This window comes from Mirounga leonina, unplaced genomic scaffold (assembly GCF_011800145.1).
Source record: "Mirounga leonina isolate KUSES-001 unplaced genomic scaffold, KU_Mleo_1.0 Mir_376, whole genome shotgun sequence".
In the NCBI taxonomy this organism is placed as follows: Eukaryota; Metazoa; Chordata; class Mammalia; order Carnivora; family Phocidae; genus Mirounga; species Mirounga leonina.
Window position 1 is genome coordinate 4,627,803 of NW_023270718.1, and position 23,622 is coordinate 4,651,424.

Consider the following 23,622-nt stretch of genomic DNA (forward strand, 5'->3'; position numbering starts at 1 on the left):
TCCTGGCCCCCCACACTCCACTTCCAACAAAGCAATGACCCTTGGCCTCCACGGCAGCCAGGCAACCCTGCTCCAGGGTTCTGAACCGGAAGGGCATGCAAGGTGTTCCTTAAAGGGACCCAAGAGAGCCGGCATCACTGGGTCGCTCTGCTCGCTCTCTCTCTCTCTCTCTCTAGTGTATATATTAGATATATATGGCTTATATGTTAGATATATTAGATATATATAATATATTATATATTAGAAACTTATAAGATGACCTGTGCCAACTGCTACCGATCTGTAACTTGCTACCACTTGTGGAAAAATAAATGGGGAAAACTACAACTGCCAGGAGGCGAAGGCAGGGGCCTCTTCGCCCGCGGAAGTGGCCTCATTTTCCCCCCTGCCTGCAGGGAACTGTAGTTCTCTTCGAAAGCCTGCGCTTTCCTTTCGCCTAAAAGGCAGGAAATGAGGCGTCAAGAGGTAGAGCTTCCGAGAAAGGAGGCGAGGCTTTCGAGAACAGACGAGCGACTTCGGTAAGGGGCGGGCCGCTAGACAGGGACCCAGGGGCCTGGAGCCAGTGCGGACCAATCAGGCTTCGGAGGGCGGGTCCTCTGCGGAAAATGGGCGTGGCCTAGGGGGGAACTCACCGGAACGCGCCGGAGGTCCCAGCCCGGGAAAACGCCCTCTGCGGTGAAGGAAAGGTGAGGGGCTTGGGAGGGGGGGGGTCCTAGATTGGGTCCTGGGGAGGAGCGGGAGAAGGGGACCCGAGGGCTGGAAAACTGGGTCTCGGGGAGGATGGGCTGGGCACCAGTACTCCTAGATCCTGGCGAAGGAGGAGGCTGGGGGCCTGGATCTTTGGTTCTGGGGAAAAGGGGTTGAGATCCTGGATTCCTGAGTCTGAGCGAAGAGGCTGCTGGGTGCTGGGAGCCAGGACTCCTGGGTCTAAGGAAGGAAGAGCTGGACGTGCGGAATCCTGTGTCCCGGGAAACGAGACGCTTTGAGTCTTCACTCTTAGAAGGGGGGTGCGGGCGGCGCTGGGGCCCAGACTCCTGGGTCCAGGGGAGTGGGCGACTTGGGACAGACATTATCCACCTCTCTCCCCTCCACAGGCCACGCCGCCATGCCTTCCTCTGGGCCCGGCGCAGCCCTCCTCCTCCTGCTGTCACCGCTGCTGCTGCTGCGCGCTGTTCTGGCCGTGCCCCTGGAGCGGGGGGCGCCCAAGCAGGAGAGCCCCGCGACCGAGAGCCCCGTGAGTGGCCCTGCCCTGCTCTCCAGCCAGGTGTTTGCAAGTGGTACTACGATCCCCGCGGATCCCCGTCGCCCCTGGGTGGATACTTCCCCCACGGCCGCGGCTCGGAGTTTGCCTGCCATTCTTTGCAGTCCCGGGGCTTTGACGCGGTGAAAAACTCGGGGCCGGTGTGTGTGTGTGTGTGTGTGTGCGCGCGCGCGCGCGCGCGCGCGTGCGTGCGTGCATATTTCTAAGTCCCTGGCTCTGAAGTGTGGGGAAATCAGGTCAGATTTTAAGTGACAAATCTGCATTACCCCCTAGCTTAATCTGTATTCTTTGAAGCGCCCCCCCTCCCCCAAGAAGGAATCCCGAAAAAGAACTACATTTCCCAGTAGCACCTTGGGCAGGTGGTGTTCCTTAACTGGGGTGTTCTGGCTTCATGGAGCTCGTGGGAGTTGAAAATTATGAAGGTAATTCCAACATGTGTTTATCAAATGCTATGAAACCTTTGGTCTTAGGGAATTTGGAACTTTAAAGATCCTCAAGGCCAAGGCCCTGATTTGTGGCCTGAATCCTATAGCTTTCATCAATAATGGGCACGTGACTGTCTCTGGAAGGGATCATTCCGTGCTCCTGTGTGTGGTCCTGACCTTGTGAGTTAGGCCTCTGCTTGGTGAAATCTTTGCAAACACAGAAGGGCACTTCTGAGTCCCCTTTCCCTTCATTCATCCCACACATTTCTTGAGAATGGGCACCAGGGTGATGGTCAGGGAGGAAGGGTCACGAGCTGAAATCTGAAGTGCAAGGAAGAACATCCCAGGCAGGGGCAGCCTGTGGTGGGGAAAGCAGAGTGAGTAGAGAGACATGGAGGTGGCCAATGTGACTGGAGGGGGGTGGGGGAGGCAGGTCTGTGGGGCCTCAATGGGTGCTCTTCAACCTTACTTTATAGATGAGGAAGCTGAGGTGCAAGAGAGTTTAAGTAACTTGCCCAAGGACTGAGGTTTCCAGGTTTAGCAAATAAAAACACAAGACAGTTAAAATTGAATTTCACAGAAGCATGAATAATTTTGAGTATAAGTACACTCCAGCAGTATATTTATACTGTAAGTTATGCATTGTTTATCTGAAATTTAAATTGAACGAGGCATTCTAGCTGTCCCAACAAGGTCACCTAGCTAGTAATTGGCAGATTTGAGATTCCAGCCCATTGGCTAAACAGTCAAAATGTCCACACCTTGGGGCTCCTTGCTGGCTCAGTCAGTAGGGCATGAGACTCTTGATCTTGGGGTTCTGAATTCGAGCCCCACACTGGGTGTAGAGATTACTAAAAAAATAAATAAACTTAAAAAAAAAAAAAAAGATGTTAACACCTTAGTTCCCAGAACCTGTGACTATCTTACCTTATAGGGAAAAAGAGTATTGGCAGGTGTGATTGAGACAAAGCTCTTGAGATGGAAAAGTTATCCTGTATTATCCAGGTGGGCTCAATGTAATCACAAGTGTTCTCTATAAGAGGGTCAGGAAGGTCAAAGTCAGAGGTGATGTGATGACGTAAGCAGAGGTCACAGTGATGCAGGGTCATGTGCCAAGGAACGCAGGCAGCCTCTAGCCGCTGGAAAAGGCAAGGAAACAGATTCTCCCCTAGAGCTTCCAGAATAAGTTCGGCCCTGTCTACCTGTTCTGGGCTTCTGACCTCCAGAACTCTAAGAGAATACATTTGTGTTGCTCTAAGCCATTTAATCTGTGACCCTCTGTTCCAGAAGCAACAGGAAATTGGTACACCCACAATGGCATGGCTGAGCCATCAGCACCTGGTTATCAGGCTCCTACTGTGTGCTCCCTACATACGGAATGATAGCATTAATAGATCGAACGTCTCCTATGTCCTTAGCATCGCGCGAGGCCCTTTATCTCATGTACTTTTCACCACGGCCCTGAGAAGTAGGGAAATTTATTGCCTATTTTCAAATGGAAGAGGGAGGCCCAGGAAGAAGAGTGCCACCCACCTACCCATGCCAGGTCTGGGTCCAGGAGCCTAGGGATTTTTTTTTTTTAAAGATTTTATTTATTTATATGACAGAGACAGCGAGAACAGGAACACAAGCAGGGGGAGTGGAAGAGGGAGAAGCAGGCTTCCTGCTGAGCAGGGAGCCCAATGCGGGACTCGATCCCAGGACCCCGGGACCATGACCTGAGCCGAAGGCAGACGCTTAACGACTGAGCCACCCAGGCGCCCCAGGAGCCTAGGGATTTTTGTCTGTCTTGTTCACTTGTCCGGTCCCCTAGCACGGCACCTGCATGCGGTAGGAGCTCGGCGATCGCTTGATGAACAACGAATGAGTGTATATTTCGCCGCTTGCCAACAAACCCTCGTGTGTCCACCCTGAGCACCCGCTCTGTGCGCCGCGTTGCGCTGGGTGTCTGTCTCCCGGTGTGATGTTTACTTCGTCTCTACTAACGGCCTGGGAAGAGACGAGTGCCGGGGCCCAGAGGATCGGGCAGTTTGCCTGGGGTTACAGAGCAGATGGGGATCAGAACTGGGGTCACCTGGCTCTAGAGCCTTCGTCCCATGGGGCAGGTCTGCCTCTTGGTCCGAGCAGAGGGTCTCGGGGTCCTTCGGCCGGCGCCCGGGGCGCGGGGCCTGGGGCCTACGTGCAGGGAGGAACCGGAGGGGGTGGGGGCTGGGCTGCTATGTTCACCCCTGTCCCCTCAGGACACAGGCCTGTACTACCACCGGTACCTCCAGGAAGTCATCAACGTGCTGGAGACGGATGGGCATTTCCGCGAGAAGCTGCAGGCTGCCAATGCCGAGGACATCAAGGTGCGGCCGGGCACGCGCCCGGGGGGGGGGGGGGGGGGGGGGGTGCGCGCTCGCTCAGAGCACAGAGGTCCCGTAAAGGACAGGCTTCCCTGAAGGGGCCACGTGGCTCCGGGCCTCGCCAGACCGAGGCACGGGAGGCGCTTCTCGGTGCCACGCGGCCGGAAGGGAGGTGAGGAGCGCCCGGTGCGTATCCGCTCTACCCTTCGGTGCTGTGTGACCGCCCCTCGCCGTGCCTCAGTTTCCCCATCTGCAAAGCGGGCGCAGTAGCAGAAAATGCATTACAGGGTTCAGGCTAGGTTTCACCCGCGGTAGGACGCATCAAGGGCTGAGATGTGCGGGCTCGCGGTCCTTGTACCTGCCGGGTGCGTGTGGTTCAACTGAGTCCTGGGCGTAGTGCGTTCTGCTCAGGGGAGAATTCAAGACACAGGAGGTGCGGTTCCGGCTCGCCTCCCCTCTAGCTCACGTAAGGCCTCCAGAGGGGCCGAGATTGTCCTCGTTTTATAAAGGCAGACGTGGAGACCCTCGTGGCAGGGTTTGTCCTTCCTGTGGGCCCAGTTTCCCCGCAGGGCTGGCTGATGAGGGCTGCCCCCCCATGAGGAGACAGGGCCAACTGGCCCCCCTTCCTCCTCCCCGTCGCGCCGCACACAGACCCCCCCCCCAGGTGCGTGTGGGAATGCCCCATGTGGAGGAGCCTCCTTGAGTCTCTAAACGCCTCGGTCCAGGAGAGGGCCCAGGTGACCCTGCAAACCTCCCAGCATTCTTGGGGCTCTCATCTGTCCCCATCTACCTGGCCCCCAAGGAAGGACCGGCAGAACCAGAGACCACAGAGCCCAGCTCCTCCTGCTGCCCAGCTGGGAAAACCCGAGGGGCATCGCCCCCTCCGCCCTGGCCACCAAGGTCCAAGGTCATACCACTGGGAAGTGACCTTGGAAACAGGGTGGCCAGTTAGGCAGGCAGGGCGAGGAGTGGGATGGTGCCTGGACACAATCCCAGCTCCTCCTCACGCGCTCTGGGCTGAGTGGCTGCACCCTCTGGGCCTCGGTGTCTTTCTCAGAAACCGGGAGGCCTGATGCAACATTTTCTGTGACGTGAGAGGTGGTTGTGTGGGTGGGCGAACATCTCACTTCGTGTGCTCGCTCGGGCGCATCGTAAGGCTGCGGTGGATGTCAGTGTTCATCCTTGGGCGGGGGCGGGGGGGGGGGGTTGTGCAGTAAGATCTGCTCCAGTTCTGAGGTCCAGAGCAGGAAAAGGATGTGAGGAGACACGACACCAACCCGGTATCCTCACTGTCCGAGGGACATCGGGCAAGTGGTTTCTCCTGCTGGGCCTCAGTCTATCCATCTGTAAAATGGGGCTGTGGGCAGGATTAGAGGACAGACCCGGGGAGTCCAGCACAGGGCTTGGCCCAGAGTAGATGCTTGACTGGGTGAATAGGACTGTCACTCTGGTCACCATGTCCCGTTGCCTCTCAAGGGCCACGGGCCCTGCGGGCTGGGGAACCCCGATGTGAGTCTCAAGTGACCGAAAAAGCAGCCTGAGCAACGACAGATAACAGAGGGCGCTGGGGGAGGCCCCAGGAGGGCACAGTCCAGTGTGAGAAGTGAGAGAGGACTTCTAGAGCAAGGATGCCCTTTGCCCAAGTGAGGTTTGAAGTCTGAGTGGGGATGTCCGTGGTGTAGAAGTTGTTGTAGTGTTGGGGGGGGTGAAGGCATGGCACTTCAGAAAGCGGGAACTGTGTGTACAAAGCATTCTGGTACCTTCTGCTGTCTGCCTGGGGTTCCTGATCACTGACACAAAGACGGGTGATGGGGCTGGAGAGGTGGGTGTGTGTGGGGTCTTTTTTTTTTTAATATTTTATTTATTTGAGAGAGAGAGACACAGCGAGAGAGGGAACACGAGCAGGGGGAGTGGGAGAGGGAGAAGCAGGCTTCCCGCGGAGCAGGGAGCCCGATGCGGGACTCGATCCCAGGACCCTGGGATCATGACCTGAGCCGAAGGCAGACGCTTAACAACTGAGCCACCCAGGCACCCTGTGTGTGGGGTCTTGAGTGCTGGGCACAGGGATTTTGTCCTGGGGGCCCTGGGGAGCCATGGGGGCTGTGAGCAGGAGAGGGGTGGGGTTAGCTCTGAACAGATAGAATCTGAAGTGACAGGAGGGGCAGCTCACGGAAGGCACCCCAGGGAGGGGAGCAGGGAGTTGCTGGGAGGTTCTTTCCAAGGGAGATTCCGTGGGCTTTGAGTGTCAAAGGGCAATGAGGATCTGCTTAGGCTTGGAAAGGGGTGGCAGGAGAGACTCCTAGGCAGAGGGACCAACCAGCATGTGCAAAGGCCAGGAGGGGGGAAGAGCCTTGAGCATGGGGGCCGATGTCCAGTTGGTGTTGCTGGAACCGAGTGTGATTTGATGGATGGCAGGGCACGGGACTACCAAGGTGGGCAGGGCCTCAAACGCTGGGCTGAAGGGCTGGTTTTGTCTCAGAGGCTGGAGGAGCAGGTGGGGCAAGGGTCTGTAAGCTTTCCAGGCTTCACAAAGCTGGTAGAAGTTTCCAGAGAGGGCAGAGAAAGGTCGAGGCTGCCCCGTGCACCCCTTCCCAGGCCCCCAGCCTGACCAGTGTCCCCTCTCCATTTGGGCAGAGTGGAAAGCTCAGCCGGGAGCTGGACTTCGTCAGCCACCATGTCCGCACCAAGCTGGACGAGCTCAAGCGGCAGGAGGTGTCCCGGCTGCGGATGCTGCTCAAGGCCAAGATGGATGCGGAACAGGAGCCCAGTAAGCAGGGGTGGGTGGAGCTGGTGGGGTGGGATGGCCTCCCTCCTGGGGACTCACTACCCCCACCATAAGATGTGCATAGGAGATTGATCGAGTTTTCTTTCTAGAACAATCTACCGCTAACATGACTGTGGTTGGTAGGCTGTTTTTTGTTTCTCTGTTTTGTTTTCATTTATTTTTTTTATTTTTTTTATTTTTAAAAACCACGGTCATTTAAAATGTTGCTGCAACTTCAAACTTCCAGGAAAGTTGCAAGAATAGTACAAAATGCTTCACCCAGATGGGCCATTTCACCATTTGCGAGTTCATTGTAGGCTGTACCTCTTTTCACCAATTCAGTGAGTTTCCTCAGAAGGAGGGCGTTCTCCTGCCTAATTACCACGCAGTGATCAAAGTCAGGAAACTGCAAAGGGTACTCGGTATTTTTCGTTGCTTTGTTATTCTCTGTCTCCCCCGCTGGGATGATTCTGATTTGCTGACATTTATACCTGAGACTATATATATATATATATATATTTTTTTTTTAGTATTTTATTTATTTATTTATTTGAGAGAGAGAGAGAGAGAAATAGCATGAGAGGGGAGAGGGTCAGAGGGAGAAGCAGGCTCCCTGCTGAGCCAGGAGCCCGATGTGGGACTCGATCCCGGGACTCTGGGACCATGACCTGAGCCGAAGGCAGTCGCTTAACCAACTGAGCCACCCAGGCACCCCTGAGACTATATTTTATAAGTCTAATTATTTGGCTGGAAAAAAGAACAAAATGCACCTGAAAGAGAGAGGCAGGTTTAGATTCCAAGATCCCACCCTATTTCTGACATTCCTAGATAGGGTTTGTCGGAGTGTGTCTGGACCACGCTCTTTATTTTAAATAGCTTAATTGAAATAAAATTCATATGCCATATAATTTACCCATGCAACGGGTACAACTCAGTGTTTTTTTAGTATATGCACAGGTGTGTACAACCATGACCAGAGTTGATTCTGGAACATTTGAATCACCCCAAAAAGAGCCCCAAACTCTTTAGCTCTCATCCCCCTATCCCCCCTACCTAGCCCCTGCAACCAGTGACCTACTTCCTGCCTCTCTGGATTTGCCTATTCCTGGGCATTTCATATAAATGGAATCCTATCATCTGTGACCTTTTGTGTCTGGCTCCTTTCACTTCGAATAATGTTTTTAAGGTTCATCCGAAATGTAGCATGTGTTAGCAACTTCATTCTTTTTTAGGGCCAAGTAATATTCCATTGTATGGATATACCAGAATGGGTTTATCTATTCATCAGTTGATGGATATCTGGATTGTTTGCACCCTTGGTGTTATATATATTTTTTACCTTAAAAAATTTTTTTTGGGGGGCGCCTGGGTGGCTCAGTCGTTAAGCATCTGCCTTCGGCTCAGGTCATGATCCCGGGGTCCTGGGATCGAGCCCTGCATCAGGTTTCCTGCTCGGCAGGAGGCCTGCTTCTCCCTCTCCCACTCCCCCTGCCTGTGTTCCCTCTCTCGCTGTGTCTCTCTCTGTCAAATAAATAAATAAAATCTTTAAAAAACAAAAAAAACAAAACAAAAAAACAGCACACACTGATTCCCTTACAGTTGGGAGATGAGAATCTGAAACCAGTTTCACCGGGCGAAAATCAGAGTGTCAGTGGGGCTGTGTTCCTTCCAGAGGCTCTAGGGGACAGCCTGTTGCCTTGTCTTTTCTGGCTGCTAGAGTGGCATTCCTTGGCAGGTGGCGTCTTCCTCCATCCTCAAAGCTAGCACGTAGCCTCTGTGTTCAGGGGTCACGTGGCCTTCTGTAGTTGGGTCTCCCTCTGCCTCCCTCTTTTTTTTTAAGATTTATTTATTTAAGGGGCGCCTGGGTGGCTCAGTTGGTTAAGCGACTGCCTTCGGCTCAGGTCATGATCCTGGAGTCCCGGGATCGAGTCCCGCATCGGGCTCCCTGCTCGGCGGGGGGTCTGCTTCCCCCTCTGCCCTCTTCCCTCTCGTGCTCTCTGTCTCTCATTCTCTCTCTCTCTCTCAAATAAATAAATAAAATCTTTAAAAAAAAAAGATTTAGGGCGCCTGGGTGGCTCAGATGGTTAAGCGTCTGCCTTCGGCTCAGGTCATGATCTCAGGGTCCTGGGATCGAGTCCCGCATCGGGCTTCCTGCTCCTTGGGAGCCTGCTTCTCCCTCTGTCTCTCTCTCTCTGTCTCTGTCTCTCATGAATAAATAAATAAAATCTTTAAAAAAAAAAAGAAAAAAAAAGATTTATTTATTTGAGAGAGAGCACGCATGCGTGCTTAAGAGCATGAATGGCGGGAGGGGCAGAGGAAGAGAGGAAGCCGACTCTGTGCTGAGCGTGGACCCCAATGCTGGGTTCCATCTCACGACCCTGAGGCCATGACCTGAGCCGAAATCAAGAGTCGGATGCTTAACCCACTGAGCCACCAGTTAGTTGCCCCTGCCTCGCTCTTAGAGGAACCCTTATGATTAGGTTGGATCTCCTGGGTAATCCGGGATCATCTCCCCATCTCAAGATTCTTAATTTAATCACATCTGTAAAAGTCCCTTTTGCCACCTGAAGTCTCCTAGTCACAGGTTCCAGGGTTTAGGTCGTGGGCATCTTGGGGGCTGTGATGCAGCCCACCACAGCACCCAGTCCACGTCCTGTCCCTCCTCTGCTTAGAACCCACTGTGGCTCCCCAGTGCTCAACAGGCTCAAAGTCCACAGTCCTCACTGCTGCTCTGCCCGCCCAGCCCCTCCCTTCACAGGCGCCCTCTCCCCACCCTCTCCTGTCAGCATTTTTAGTAATGCTGGTGTGCAACCCGTCTCTGTCGCCTCTGGGCCTTGGCCCAGGAGCTTCCCTCTGCCTGGGACATTCTCGGCGGTCTTTGTGTGGCTGGCTGGGCTTCTGTCTCAGCTCCTACCCTGACTGGGCTGCACGAAGGAGGCTCCGTTCGTTTCAGTCCTTGGGGTCGTGTGTGTTCGTCCTCTGTCTCTCTGCTCGGTGCTGGGGGCTCGGGGAGCAGATGCTGAGGCTGTCTGGGTTCTGTTGCAACCCCAGCGCCAGGCACCGAGTCTGGCCTGTGGCATATAAATAATGCACCATGAAATTTGATCTGTGTCTGTGTCCTGAGTGCCTGTCCCTCCTCTGGGCTCAGCCCGGCCAGAGCTGCCTCCGTGGTAACACAAGGCTCCGGGATCCCAGCCTCCCTGTGTGTGTGTCTCTCCCCCTCCCCAGACTGGGAGCCACTGGAGGGCCGGCCTGGGTCTGAGTCACATGGTTGGGGGGGCAGGAGGCCTTGGGAGATGTGCGTTCAGTGGATGCCTGGCTGTTGAGGGTGTGCTCTCTCCCTTCCTTCCTGAAAACCCTACCCCTTCCTTACTGCTTGGGAACTCCCGGGCACGGAGGGTGCCGCGTGAGCAGGGGCCTGTTTGATGACAGTCTCGTACAAGGAGGTTGCATGACTTTGCAACAAAGTACCATAGACGGGCTGGTTTTAGCAACAGAGGTTTATTGTCTCACAGCCCTGGAGGCCGGAAGTCCAAGATCAAGTTGTGGCAGGATCAGTTCCTTCTGATGGGGATCGGTTCTGGGTCTCTCTCTTGGGCTCGGAGAGGGCCAGCTTCCACCTTTTGTCTTCTCCCAGGGTGTCCAAATTTTTTTCCCTTTTAGAGGGGAACCAGTGCTATCTGATTTGGGTCCACCCTGTGACCTCATTTTAACTTGATCAGCTCTGGGAAGACCCTCTCTGCCAATTAGGTCACATTCTGAAGTGCTGGGGGTTAGGACTCCAACAGATGGATTTTAGGGCACATAATTCAACCCCTAACAGGGCTTGAGTTTATGTGCTCTGGAGCCCAACGACTAGTTCTGATACTCCCTCTGCCAATTCCTAGATAGTGGTGACCTAGACAAGTCCCTTACCCTCTTCATAGAACCTATGTCGTAAGATTTTTGTGAAAAATAAAGCATTAGGGATGCTTGGGTGGCTCAGTTGGTTAAGCGTCTGCCTTCGGCTCAGGTCATGATCCTGGGGTCCTGGGATGAAGCCCCGCATCAGGCTCTCTGCTCCACGGGAAGCCTGCTTCTCCCTCTCCCACTCCCCCTGCTTGTGTTCCCTCTCTGGCTGTGTCTCTCTGTCAAATAAGTAAATAAAATCTTTAAAAAAATACATTAATATATTTAATGTGTTCAAAGCAGAGCCTGGCATATAGCAAGTGCTCAATACATGTTAATAATTATTATGGTTATTGTTGTTTTAAGCATCAGAGTGAGTTGTGGCATCACCTCCTCCAGGAAGCCCTCCAGGATTGCCCCCAGGCTCATTCAGGCCATCCTGTAGGCTTTCCCAGTGCCCCCTGTGGCCTCCTCTAGAGCACATCTAGCCCAGGATAGGGATTTTGAAAGAAAGAACATTCCATGAGTTTTTTTTGTTTGTTTGTTTTTGTTTTTGTTTTAATACTTCTCCCTCATCCAGATGTACAGTTGGATCACCTGAGCCTCCTGAAGCAGTTTGAACACCTGGACCCTCAGAATCAGCACACCTTTGAGGCCCGGGACCTGGAGCTGCTGATCCAGACGGTAGTGAGGGGTCAGGGGAGGGGGGCTACAGGCAGTGGACTGAAGGAGGCTTTATGGGAGGGGAGAAGGGAACGGAGCCCAGGACATGCACCCGATCACCCTGGTGTTCTCTGAGGTCGGTGGCTGCAGAGGCCCAGGCGGTGCCCGGAAGCCCTCCCCAGGTTCTCTCTGGGAGGTGTAGGCAGAACGGGCTGGGCTCCCTTCAGACCTGGTTTCGAATCCATCCTCTGTTTTGTCCTTCCCATATGACTTGGGTGGGGACGGGGCCGGGGGCGGGGCACTGTCCCCTCTCTGTCCTCGTGGGAGGCAGAATCACCCCCCCCCCAAAGATGTCACACCCACACATCCTAATCAGCAGAACTTGTGACACATGACCTCCCACGGTGAAAGAGATTTCGCAGATGTGATTAAGTTGAGGGTCCTGAGCTGCTGAGATGAGCCTGGGTTATCCAGTGGGCCCTGCATGTCCTCCCGGCGGGAGGTGTGACTACCTTAGGTGGGAGGCGGCAGTGTGAAACAAGGTGCTCTGTCGCTGGCTTCCCAGATGGAGGAAGGGGCCCCCGGCGCGGGATGCAGCTCTAGAACCCGGAAGAGGCAAAGAAAAGGATTGTCCCCGAGTCTGTAGAGGGAGCATAGCTTGGCCTCCACTGTAATTTGAGCTCCGTGAAACTAATTTCACATCTCTGGCCTCCATACTGTAAGATGATAAATGTGTATTGGTTTTTTTTTTTTCTTTTCTTTTCTTTTAAGTAGGCGCCACACCCAATGTGGGGCTTGAACTCACAACCTTGAGATCAAGAGTCATGTGCCTGACAAACTAAGCCACCCAGGAGCCCCTGAATGTGTGTTGTTTTAAGCCACCAAATGTATGATCATTAGTTATAGCAGCCGTAGGAGCTAAGAGTCCTTATCTGAGAAGTGGGACCTCCAGCCCAGCCTCATGGGGAAGGCCAGGAGCGGTGGGGCTGGGGAGTGCAAGGGGATGCCCCCCAGACCTGCCCCTGCCTCTCCTCCCCTGCTCACTTTCCTCCCACGGGTCCCCAGCACCTCCTGGACAGAGACCGACCGCCTGGCCTGAGCCCCGCTCTTCTGGCCTACTGGAGCTCCATCTAGTGGCCACGAAGATAATAGCAGACAATCGAGTCTGTTCCTGGCATTGGACTCCGTCCCCGAGGGGTGGTTTTGCCACTCATTTCCAGAACATTCCAGAAACTGTCCGCCTTTCTCCAGCCCCACTGTCCTGCTCCTAGTTTCAACTCCCATCATCTCTCATAGCCGCTTCGTCCCTGGGCTCCCCGCTTCTGCCTTCTAAGCTCGCCGGCAGGGCTTCTCAACTCAGCACTCTTGATGTTTGGGGCTGGATAATTCTTTTTTTTTTTTTTTTTTAAGATTTTTATGTATTTCACAGAGAGAGACACAGTGAGAGAGGGAGCAGAAGCAGGGGGAGTGGGAGAGGGAGAAGCAGGCTTCCCGCTGAGCAGGGAGTCCAATGCGGGGCTCGATCCCAGGACCCTGGGACCATGACCTGAGCCAAAGGCAGACGCTTAACGACTGAGCCACCCAGGCGCCCCGGGCTGGATAATTCTTTGTTGTGGGGGTTGTCTGTGCGTTGTGTGACGTTTAGCCGCATCCCTGCTCTCTACCCGCTTGATGCCTGTAGACCTACCCTCATTGTGACAACCAAAAATGTCCTCACACTTTGACAGTGTGTCTCCTGCAGACCAGTCACCCCGGGTTGAGAACCCGTTCCCAACACAACAGCTATGTCCGTTTCCTATGCTGCCCTGTAACAAATTACCACAAACTCAGTGGCTTCGAACGCCTTGAAATTATCGTACGGTGTAGACCAGAAGCCAAGAAGGGTCTTGCTGGGGGTGGCAGTTTGCTCTGGCTGCCGCAGCTTACCACGGACTCAGTGACTTAACGCAACAGAAACCGTGGGGCGCCTGGCGGGCTCAGTCAGTAGAATGCGTGACTCTTAATCTCGGGGTGGTGAGTTCGAGCCCCATGTTGGGCGTAGAGGTTACTTAAAAAATAAAAATATTTTAGGGCGCCTGGGTGGCTCAGTTGGTTAAGCGACTGCCTTCGGCTCAGGTCATGATCCTGGAGTCCCTGGATCGAGTCCCGCATCGGGCTCCCTGCTCGGCGGGGAGTCTGCTTCTCCCTCTGACCCTAACCCCTCTCATGTGCTCTCTCTCATTCTCTCTCTCTCAAATAAATAAATAAATCTTTAAAAAAAAATAAAAATAAAAATAAATAAAAATATTTTAAAATTAAAAAAAATAAAAATAATGTATGACGACTAACATAACATAATAAAATAAGATTAAAAATAAAATAAAAATAAAAACAGAAATGTATTCTCTCACGGTTCTGGAGGCCAGAAGTCCAAAATCAGTATCCCTGAGCCAAAACCAAGGCTTTGGCAGAGCTGTACTCTCGTTAGAAGCTTTAGGAAAAAACCCACTTCTTGCCTCTTCCGGCCTCTGGAGGCTGCCAGCAATTCTGCATCTTGTAGACCCATCACTCCAGCCTCTGCCTCCATGGTGTTCTCCCTGTGCCTCTCTGTATTGTCTCTGTAGCTCTCTTATAAAGGCACCACTCACTTGGATTTAGGGCCTACTCGAATCTGATAGGACCTCATTGTAACTAAGGAAATCTACAAAGATCCTATTTCTTTTTTTTTTTTTTTTTAAGATTTTATTTATTTATTTGACAGAGAAAGACACAGCGAGAGAGGGAACACAAGCAGGGGGAGTGGGAGAGGGAGAAGCAGACTCCCTGCCGAGCAGGCAGCCCGATGCGGGACTCGATCCCGGGACTCCAGGATCATGACCTGAGCCGAAGGCAGTCGCTTAACCAACTGAGCCACCCAGGCGCCCCCCTATTTCCAAATAAGTTCACATTTCAGCATTCTGGGTGGACATGAATTTTGGGGGGGATACTCTTCAACTCAGTGTCGTATTGCTATCTCCAATTTACAGAGGAGGAAACTGGGGCACAGAGAGGCTAAGTAATTTGCCCAAGATCACACAGCCTAGTGGGATTTGTTCACACAGCAGGGCCTGGATTTGAACCCTGGGCAAAGTAATCAGAGACCTAGACTTCTTTATCACCTAGCTGTACTGCTTTCCCTATTAAGTCCACCTTGCGTGTTGTTCCTTATTGCTTATTTCTCCAGATCTTTACTTTATTTTATTTTTAAGTAATCTCTATACCCAATGTGGGGCTTGAACTCACAACCCTGAGATCAAGAGTTGCATGCTCCACCCACTGAGCCAGCCAGGCGCCCCTATTCCTCCAAGATCTTGAGATTGTGGAGGACTTGAAAGAGGTGGGTTAATGTTCTTACCCTAAGGGGTGCTTGGCCGGCTCAGTCAGAAGACCCTGGGGCCCTTGATCTCAGAGGGTCATGAGTTCGAGCCCCATGTTGGGTGTAGAGATTACTTAAATAAACTTTTAAAGAAAGTTGTTACTGTGTGTAACCGTTCTAATCTCTTGAACAAATAGACAGAGGAGGCTGTGTTATGGGGCAAGAGTGGGTCATAGAGATCAAGAAGTGAGCTCAGGACATGGAAGCCAGGACTGGGTAGAGGTTGGGGTGGCCCTTGACCGTGTTCAAGGCAGAAGTCCTGGAATTTGGAGGTTGAAATTAGGGCCTGGGTGTGGCAGTGAGACGAGAAGGACCATCTGCCTTTCCCCAGGCCACCCGGGACCTTGCCCAGTATGACGCGGCCCATCATGAAGAGTTCAAACGCTACGAGATGCTCAAGGAACATGAGAGACGCCGTTACCTAGAGTCACTGGGAGAGGAGCAGCGAAAGGAGGCAGAGAGGAAGCTGGAAGAACAACAGCGCCGGCACCGAGAGCATCCCAAAGTCAATGTACCTGTAAGAAGCCCCCCCCCCCCCCGCCCTGCAAAGAGGCTACCCCCCCACTGGTGTCCAACTCTCCAAGCACCACAAGATGAGAAAGTAGCTAAAGAACTATAATTCCCAGCAGACCCTGAGGCCAAAAGTCCCTTTAAATATGCTCAGCCACCCCAGGGGCTGCTGGGAGTTATAGTTTTTCTTGCTTGAGGGAAATGACATTTGAGGGATGGGGGGACTCAGATTTCTTGCTCATGAGCCCCTGGCTCTCCCCTCCACAGGGCAGCCAAGCCCAGTTGAAGGAGGTGTGGGAGGAGCTGGATGGATTGGACCCCAACAGGTTTAACCCCAAGACCTTCTTCATACTGCATGGTAAGGTGGGGAGGAGCCCCAAGACCCAGGCTGAACCCGGAGGCTCTGACCTTTCTGGGGCCTGAATACTAGGAAGAGGTGTCCCCATCACAGTGGGGCTTAGCAGGCCTAAGAGAACTGAGCCTGTCCCTCCTGTTGGTCTGGAAGGCTCCACCCTTCCCCATTGCTAGGGTCTTCCACTAAAGAACTAGGCCTCTTTTCTGGGATACCCCAGACTTTTCGGTTCTCGGGACTGGCTGATACCCACTAACTGAGCCATCCAGGCTTGACTAGCCTGGGCTAATGTCCAGCTCCCCGAGTTGGACAGGCGTCCTGTTGCCAAGGGTGGGCCTGCTCCCAAATAAACAGGCCTCCAGGGACTGAGAAGCTACCTTTTCCATGGTGTTTCAGACACCGCCTTCATTCTCCTGCTCTCTAGAAACTTAACCCAGGGTTGCCAGGCCCCCTCAGATGTGCCTAGGACCCTGCCCCAGAAGCTACAAGCAGTCAACAGAGCTTACCAGGGCCTGGCTCATTCATTCAGCAAACATCTACGAAGCTCCCTCTAAGACCAAGCTTCATGGCAACTCTGGGTCCTGCTGTGAACAAAACAAAGTTCCCCCCTCTCACATAGCCAGTGATCAGGCAAACCAATAACTCTGTATTTCAGTGGATCTAAAAAACCTGGGAATGTAAGATATTCTAGAATTTTTACACAAGCTTCCCATTAAATTGACACACCACCAATGACCAGATGTCTTCTGATCTCAGGGATGATAAAATCGCGGGGGAGGGCTTACATCTTACAGTCAAGGAAGTGGATTCTATAATAGCGTCTGGGGCAGTGATAAGAGAAGAGTAACATGGGAAAGCCAACAGCAGGCTTAAGGGCCTAGAGTGTGTCATACCCACCAGCCCCATGTGGCTATTGAGCTCTTGAAACGTACCGAGGAACTGAATTCTTTTTTAGTTTTGAGATGTGAGTTTTTTAAAAATTTGTAACTGTGGTAAAATACACTTAACTTGAACTGTCCCATCGTCAGCCCTTTTTTTTTTTTTTAAGATTTTATTTATTTATTTGACAGAGAGAGACACAGCGAGAGAGGGAACACCAGCAGGGGGAGTGGGAGAGGGAGAAGCAGGCTTCCCGCCGAGCAGGGAGCCCGATGTGGGGCTTGATCCCAGGACCCTGGGATCATGACCTGAGCCGAAGGCAGACGCTTAACCAACTGAGCCACCCAGGCGCCCTTCAGCCCTTTTTTTTTTTAAGATTTTATTTATTTATTTGACAGAGAGAGACACAGCAAGAGAGGGAACACAAGCAGGGGGAGTGGGAGAGGGAGAAGCAGGCTCTCTGCCAAGCAGGGAGCCCGATGCGGGGCTCGATCCCAGGACCCTGAGATCCTGACCTGAGCCAAAGGCAGACACTTAATGACTGAGCCACCCAGGCACCCCATCTTCAGTCCTTTTTAAGTGTACAGTTGAGGAATGTTAAGGACACCCACGTTGTTTTGCAACCAACCTCCAGAATTCTTTTCATCGTTTCGAAACGAAAACTCTTCTGTTAATCAATAACTCCCCGCTCCTCCTCCCCCCAGCCTCTGGCCACCTCTATTCTGGGTGCTGTCTCGACGAATTGGATTATTCTAGCTACTTCACATGAATGGAATCATACAGCATTTGTCTGGTTTGTGACTGGCTTATTTCATTTAGCGTAATGTCGAGGAACCCAAGTTTTCGTGGTACTTGGCTGTTATTCATTTAAATGTTATGCACCCCACGTGACTGGTGGCTCCACTGGACAGTGCAGCTCTAGAGAGGTGACATTTGAACCTAGACTCCAGTGAAGTGAGAGGTTGAGCCTTGCAGATACCTGGGGGAAGCACGTTCTAGGCGGAGGGAACAGCAAACACACAGAGGGGAAGAGTGAACGTGGGTTTCCAAGGTGACGGCAGCCGGATTGCTCAGAGCCTTCCAGCCGGGTTAAGGAATTTGGATTTTATTCTCTCTGGGATGGGGCACCACGAAAGGGTCTTGGGCAGAGGACTGACACCATCTGCCTTAAGGGCTGACCAAACCCAGCTGGCTGCTATGTGGAGGATAGGCTGTACGGTGTGAGGGCCAAAGCCACGGGGAGGCCAGAGATGCTGGTGGCTGCACCATGGGGAGTAGGGAAGAGTGGCTGGATTCTGGATTTATCGTGAAGGTCTAGCTGGTAGGACTCGCAGATGGACTGGATGAGGATTATGAATGAACATAAGGGTCAAGGGTGACTCCAAGATATTTGGCCCGAGCAACCGTATTTGGCAGGGAAGATTGGGGACTGGGTCCATTCGTGTTAAGTTGGAGATGTCTGTGAGGCACTTACAGGGCGAGGAGAGTTGGCAGTTGGATATTCAGGTGTGGAGGCAGGTTGTGGATGGCACAGAAAGCCGAGGGACTGAAGGGACCCATTTGAAGAGGTGCTGGCCAGTCACGCTCTTTTTGTAATGATGAAAATGTTCTGTGCCACCCAATATGGCAGCCACCAGCTACGTGTGGCTATTGAATGCTTGACCTGTTAACAAGTGGGACTGAGAAACTGGGATTTTTATCTTTTTTTTTTTTTTAAGATTTTATTTATTTATTTAACAGAGAGAGAGAGACAGCGAGAGAGGGAACACAAGCAGGGGGAGTGGGAGAGGGAGAAGCAGGCTTCCCGCAGAGCAGGGAGCCCGATGTGGGGCTCGATCTCAGGACCCTGAGATCATGACCTGAGCCGAAGGCAGCCGCTTAACCGACTGAGCCACCCAGGCACCCCTGGGATTTTTATCTTAATCGATTTAAATGTAAATGGCCTGTGTGGCTAGCAGCTACCATTTTGGATTTGAGGATTAGATGGCCCGAGCCCTGGGGCCCATCAATAGGTAGCATGCAGGAGGAGGACAGAGCCAATGAAGGAGAATGAGGGGTATCTGGGAGGAGAGAATGATGTTCTGGAAGCCGAAGGCAGAAAGGCAAGTAAAATGCAGGTTAAAAATTAACCATTGGCTGGGCACCTGGGTGGCTTGGTCGATGGAGCATGTGACTCTTGATCTCGGGATTGTGAGTCTGAGGCCCACATTCGGTGTAGAGATTGCTTAAAAATAAAATCTTAAAAAAAAAAAAAATAACCATTGGATTTGCAAGGTCAAGGTTCCTGGCCATCTCTGAAGGACCAGCGTGGGTCCTGATCTGAGTGAGCAGAGGAGGAGGGGACAGTGAGTGTGGCCCATGCGGCTGAGAAGCCTGGAGCCTCGGAGCCATACAAGCTGGGTGGCCCAGAGAGGGGTTCCTCTGGCCTGGGGCTCTCTGGGAGGCGGAGGCCTCTGACACCCCTGGCTCCTGGGGAAAGGGGTTGATCCTGTGCCCAGATCACCAGGTGTTAGGGATCAAGTTGTCCTTTGTGACAACCATGCCAAGGATGGTCCTGATGAAGCCCACCTTCATTTACTCCCTTCTTGGGACCCCGGTTGGTAGGGATCGGGCTGTCCTAGCAATGGGCCAATGGGGCACTGAAGCCTGAAGGATATCATTGTATTGTTGGGGACCCAAGGATTCCTGTCCTCTGATAACAGAGCCCACATCAGCCCCCAATTCCTTCTCTAGCAGGTTCCTCAGGGACCTGACCCACCCCGTACTCAGTACCCCCCAAGATACCTTGTTTCCCCCTCAGATATCAACAGTGATGGGGTCCTGGATGAACAGGAGCTGGAGGCCCTCTTCACCAAGGAGGTGAGCAAGCATCTTGGAAGCCGTGGGTGCAGAGGATGCCCACATCCACCATGTGTCCCCTCAGGTCCCCCTGGATGGGAACTCAGGGGAAACTACAACTCCCAGCAGCCCCTGGGACAAAAAGAGGCTACCAGGAGGGGCAGGGTGGCCCCCAGGGACTTCTGGGAGTTTAAGTTGCCTGGTTATGTGTGTAAAGAGGTGGAGTAGCCTAGGAGAGAGGTTGCTCTGGACCCCTCAATATGTCCTGCCTCTCGCTTGACCCTGCTTCAGCTGGAGAAGGTGTATGACCCAAAGAATGAAGAAGATGACATGCGGGAGATGGAGGAGGAGCGGCTTCGCATGAGGGAGCACGTGATGAAGAATGTGAGAAGAGGGGACCGGGATCATGGGGAGGGTCGGGGCAGGGGTGGAGTGAGGCCCAGCTCTGTCGCTTTCCCTGGCTCCCCAGGTGGACACCAACCAGGACCGCCTCGTGACCCTGGAGGAGTTCCTCGCATCCACCCAGAGGAAGGACTTTGGGGACACCGGGGAGGGCTGGGAGGTGAGGCCATGGAGGATTCTTTGAGTCCTGAATACCTCTCTCCCCCAGCCCTAACCCTTCTTTCAGAGTCTCTGGCCACGTCTCTTGCTCTCTGGGTCTCTGCCTCCTTCTGTCTCTGGGTTCTGTCTCCGGCTCCCTCTGGGTCTCTGTTCCCCCCTTTCTCTGGGTCTTTATCACCCTCCTCAGCTTCCTCTCAGATTGCTTCTATCCTCACACGCGACCCAGGCCTCCCGGCCTTCCCCAGACCGCCTCTGTTGGCGGAGCCCTCTCCAACGCGGGTGGGCCAAGGCTGACGGCACCCTGCTGAGGGCCCCTGTCCCCGCCTCACAGACCGTGGAGATGCACCCTGCCTACACGGAGGATGAACTAAGGCGTTTTGAGGAGGAACTGGCCGCCCGGGAGGCAGAGCTGAATGCCAAGGCGCAGCGCCTCAGCCAGGAGACCGAGGCCCTGGGGCGCTCTCAGGGCCGCCTGGAGGCCCAGAAGAGAGAGCTGCAGCAGGTGACTGGCCAGGGAGGCTGGGCCCGTCCTCTGAGTCCCTGGTGGCCTTTTTCCTTGTGTGTTCAGAGGCTGGGAAGGCCTGTGGCCGCTGTGTTCATCACTGGTAGAGCCTCAGGTGGTGACCGCCATCTTGAGTAAGGGCAGATGTCCGCGTCCCTGACAGCTCTGTGGCTGCCATGTTGGATAAGGGCAGTGGGGCTCTAGGCAGGCAAGTGGGAGGGGGGAAGGCCAAGGGCAGAGGAGGAGGTTAGACCCAGCAAGGGTTCAGTGACCTGGACCTTTGGAACTCTTGAGCCCAACTCTCAATGAGAGAGAGAGAAAAGCTGAGGCCCATGGGGAAGGGACGGGTTCAGGACTGCATCACAAGTTGCCGTGGAGACTCGGCGGCATCCCCTCTTGCCTGTGCAATCTCCCCCGCCCGCTGCAGGCCGTTCTGCAGATGGAGCAAAGGAAACAGCAGCAGCAAGGCCAGAACAGCCCAGCCCCTGGCCCTGAGGGACAGCTGCAGTTTCACCCAGACACAGGTGCTCTGGGCCCCTGGGCACCCCGGTGGGGGGGGGGGGGGGCGGGCGCTGGCGGCCGACTCCTGGATCCAAGGGAGGAAGAAGCTGGGATGCCTAGTGCTACCATTTCCTCCCTCCGTTTGCAGACGATGCACCTGTCCCAGCTCCAGCTGGTGACCAGAAGGATGTAGGCCCTTCAGAGAAGAAGGTTCCTGATCAGCCCCCCGAGCTGCCCCAGTCGGACCCCCAACACCTGTGATCCTCCTGGGGACCCCCGCTCACTCTGGGTTCCTACGGAGGCAGCGGGTGGGAGCGGGATGAGGAGTCGACATCAACCTCCTCTGGGGGCGAGCGACTTGTGTGGCCGCCTGGGGGAGGGGAGGACCGGGTGGCCCTTCCCACATTGCTGCCCGAGCCCCGCATCTGCCACCTCAGCTTCCACAGCCTCCCGGTCTGTGGCCCCTTCTTCCCGATCCTCTCCAGCGGGCTGCCTTCTCAAGTCTAGCTGGGCCCTCACTGGGTCACCCTAACTTAGGGAAGGCCTCTCCCTCCCGAGAAGGGTCTGCCTCGTGCCCACCTTCCTAGATGGTTTGACCTCAGCTCCCCAGGTCGCGGCTACTCAGGCATCCTGCGTCCACCCCCACAGCTGCTGGAATTCTGCCTGCTGCCCGGCTTCTGCCGGTTGATGAGGCTTGGGTGGTCCCTCAAGAGGGCCACCGGTGCCTCAAGGGCAGTGTCTTCCCCGTGGCTGGCTGCGAGGGACAGCAGAGTCGTCAGTTGTCAGCATAGCTGATTAGCGCTGATCCCAGGAACCCAGACTCTCCCTGACTCCTGGCTTCCGGCTGCCTCAGCCTCCGCCCTGACTGCTTGGCTCACAGCCCCAGAAGGGTCCTGGAGCCAACCCTGCCCCAGGATCGGGTTCCAGCCCCTCAGCCTCATGTGGAAGCACCGCCCCCCCCCCCCCCGCCCCTTCCTGGCCTTCTCACACTCGTCGGCTCCAAGTTCTGCTCTGTACTCCAGTTCCATCCAAATACACCTTCTGGAACAATCCGTGCCTCTGTGTCTTTGTATATACTCTTCCCTCTGAAACCTCATCCCCAATTCCCCTGCTAAAGTCCCCCTCATTCTGTAAAATTCAATTCAAGCATGATATCTGAGAGGCTCCATCCTGGCAATTTTTTGTCCTCTCCTGATAAGTCGGATGGAAAGGTTTAGTAAAGAAAAAAAGTATTATCTCCCAACACAAGACATCCCAAGGTAGGGTGATTCCAGGGAACCACTTTCTCCCATATCCTCCTTCTGCTGTGGTCCCAGAGTGGCTGCAGCTGCTCCAGATGTCACACCTGCTGCACCAACAGCTGACGAAGGACATTGGCAGAGGTGACAAATCAGAACCTCCTCCTACCTCTCCGTGCCAGAGCCCATTTACCAACACACCACTGGGCATGGGGTAGGTCTGGTTTGGCACCCACAAAGAGGAGGAAGTGTAAAGGAGGCTCAGACGATAAAAATTATCTGGGGAGGGCGCCTGGGTGGCTCAGTTGGTTAAGCGACTGCCTTCGGCTCAGGTCATGATCCTGGAGTCCCTGGATCGAGTCCTGCATCGGGCTCCCTGCTCGGCGGGGAGTCTGCTTCTCCCTCTGACCCTCCCCCCTCTCATGTGCTCTCTGTCTCTCTCATTCTCTCTGTCTCAAATAAGTAAATAAAATCTTAAAAAAAAAGAAAAGAAAAGAAAAATTATCTGGGGAGACACAAAGCCGGCGGGCACCGAGGGCAGGCGGATCTGCTGGGAGGGGTCCCGCACGGCTCTGGCGGAGCCCAAGCCAGTGGCCCCGAGCCAGCCGGTGGGCCTACTGGAGGACGCCGCAGTGCAGGGAGGGGCCCGAGGCGCGTATTTGGCCCCCGTGGCTGCCGGGGCGGACAGCGACCCCGGGCCAGGCATTGGTAGCCTGTGGCCCAGCGACCCACGTCTACTTTCAGAGGCCCCCTTGGGCTGCCAGCGAGGCCTCTGGCAGCACGGACTAAGGCATCAGGGGAAGAGTCAAAGTCAAGTATGATCGCAAGGACTACGGAAGCGCCTCAACCTGGAGGAGTGGATCTCGGAGCAGCTCCCTTCCAGAAAGAGGAAACTGCAGAGTTGGAGACTGATGTGGAGAGATGGGTCAAAGAGCAGCTGGGTGACTGTTACAGACCCACTGAGGCCTCTTTCTCTGGCCTGCTGGTAAGATCCAGGGTCTGCAGAAGCCCCAAAACACCCCAAAAGTAAGGGTCTTCACCCCAGGTGAAAGGTGGCACCCAGAGGGTGATCACTGCCCCCAACCTCATGGCAACAGCAATAGGGGAGGGGAAGGACGCGGTGGGTGGCTGAAGCCAGGCCTGGTGACCTGAACAATGGTCATTTCTTAGAGAAGCAACGAGACGCTAATACACAGCCACGAACGGTTCTATAGCACTTGGAACGTGGCAGGGGCCATGCCAAGCATGTTATATATTATAAATAACAATCCATTTCATCTTCACATAAACACGGTGAGGCGATTATCATCATCAACCTCATTCTACAGATGAGGCGAAACAGAGAAGCCAAGTCACTTGCCTGAGAGCGCACAGCTAGTAAGTGGCAGAGCTGGGATCCGAACCCTGGCCAGCTGGATCCAGTTCATGCTCTGAAGCATCATGCGAAGTCCTTTTTGGCACTGAATCTGTGCTGCAAAAATTCTGGTGAATGAGTCAATGA

At 54.0% G+C, this 23,622-nt stretch overlaps 1 protein-coding gene across 2 annotated transcripts; it reads left to right on the top strand.

Annotated features, from left to right (window-relative positions):
* The first annotated feature begins 592 nt into the window (after nucleotides 1-592).
* On the top strand, nucleotides 593-21,933 carry NUCB1 (nucleobindin 1). 2 transcript variants are annotated; one of them, XM_034986945.1, is made up of 13 exons: nucleotides 593-686; nucleotides 1,095-1,264; nucleotides 3,927-4,034; nucleotides 6,666-6,798; nucleotides 11,264-11,367; nucleotides 15,072-15,257; nucleotides 15,518-15,608; nucleotides 19,282-19,340; nucleotides 19,611-19,703; nucleotides 19,789-19,881; nucleotides 20,212-20,382; nucleotides 20,810-20,906; nucleotides 21,032-21,933. In XM_034986945.1, the coding sequence occupies exons 2-13, from the start codon at nucleotides 1,106-1,108 to the stop codon at nucleotides 21,142-21,144; spliced, it is 1,407 nt and encodes a 468-aa protein (XP_034842836.1). In that variant the 5' UTR covers nucleotides 593-686; nucleotides 1,095-1,105; the 3' UTR covers nucleotides 21,145-21,933. The 2 variants fall into 2 exon arrangements, with proteins under 2 accessions (XP_034842836.1, XP_034842837.1); XM_034986946.1 differs by having other exon boundaries at nucleotides 1,095-1,234.
* Nucleotides 21,934-23,622: the final 1,689 nt, after the last annotated feature.

Excerpts from the sequence above, each read along its gene's own strand:
- NUCB1 (XM_034986945.1), top strand. The coding sequence starts at position 1,106 with ATGCCTTCCTCTGGGCCCGGCGCAGCCCTCCTCCTCCTGCTGTCACCG. Across the intron at positions 6,799-11,263 it reads GGATGCGGAACAGGAGCCCA|ATGTACAGTTGGATCACCTG; the intron begins GTAAGCAGGGGT and ends TCCCTCATCCAG. Across the intron at positions 20,907-21,031 it reads GCAGTTTCACCCAGACACAG|ACGATGCACCTGTCCCAGCT; the intron begins GTGCTCTGGGCC and ends CTCCGTTTGCAG.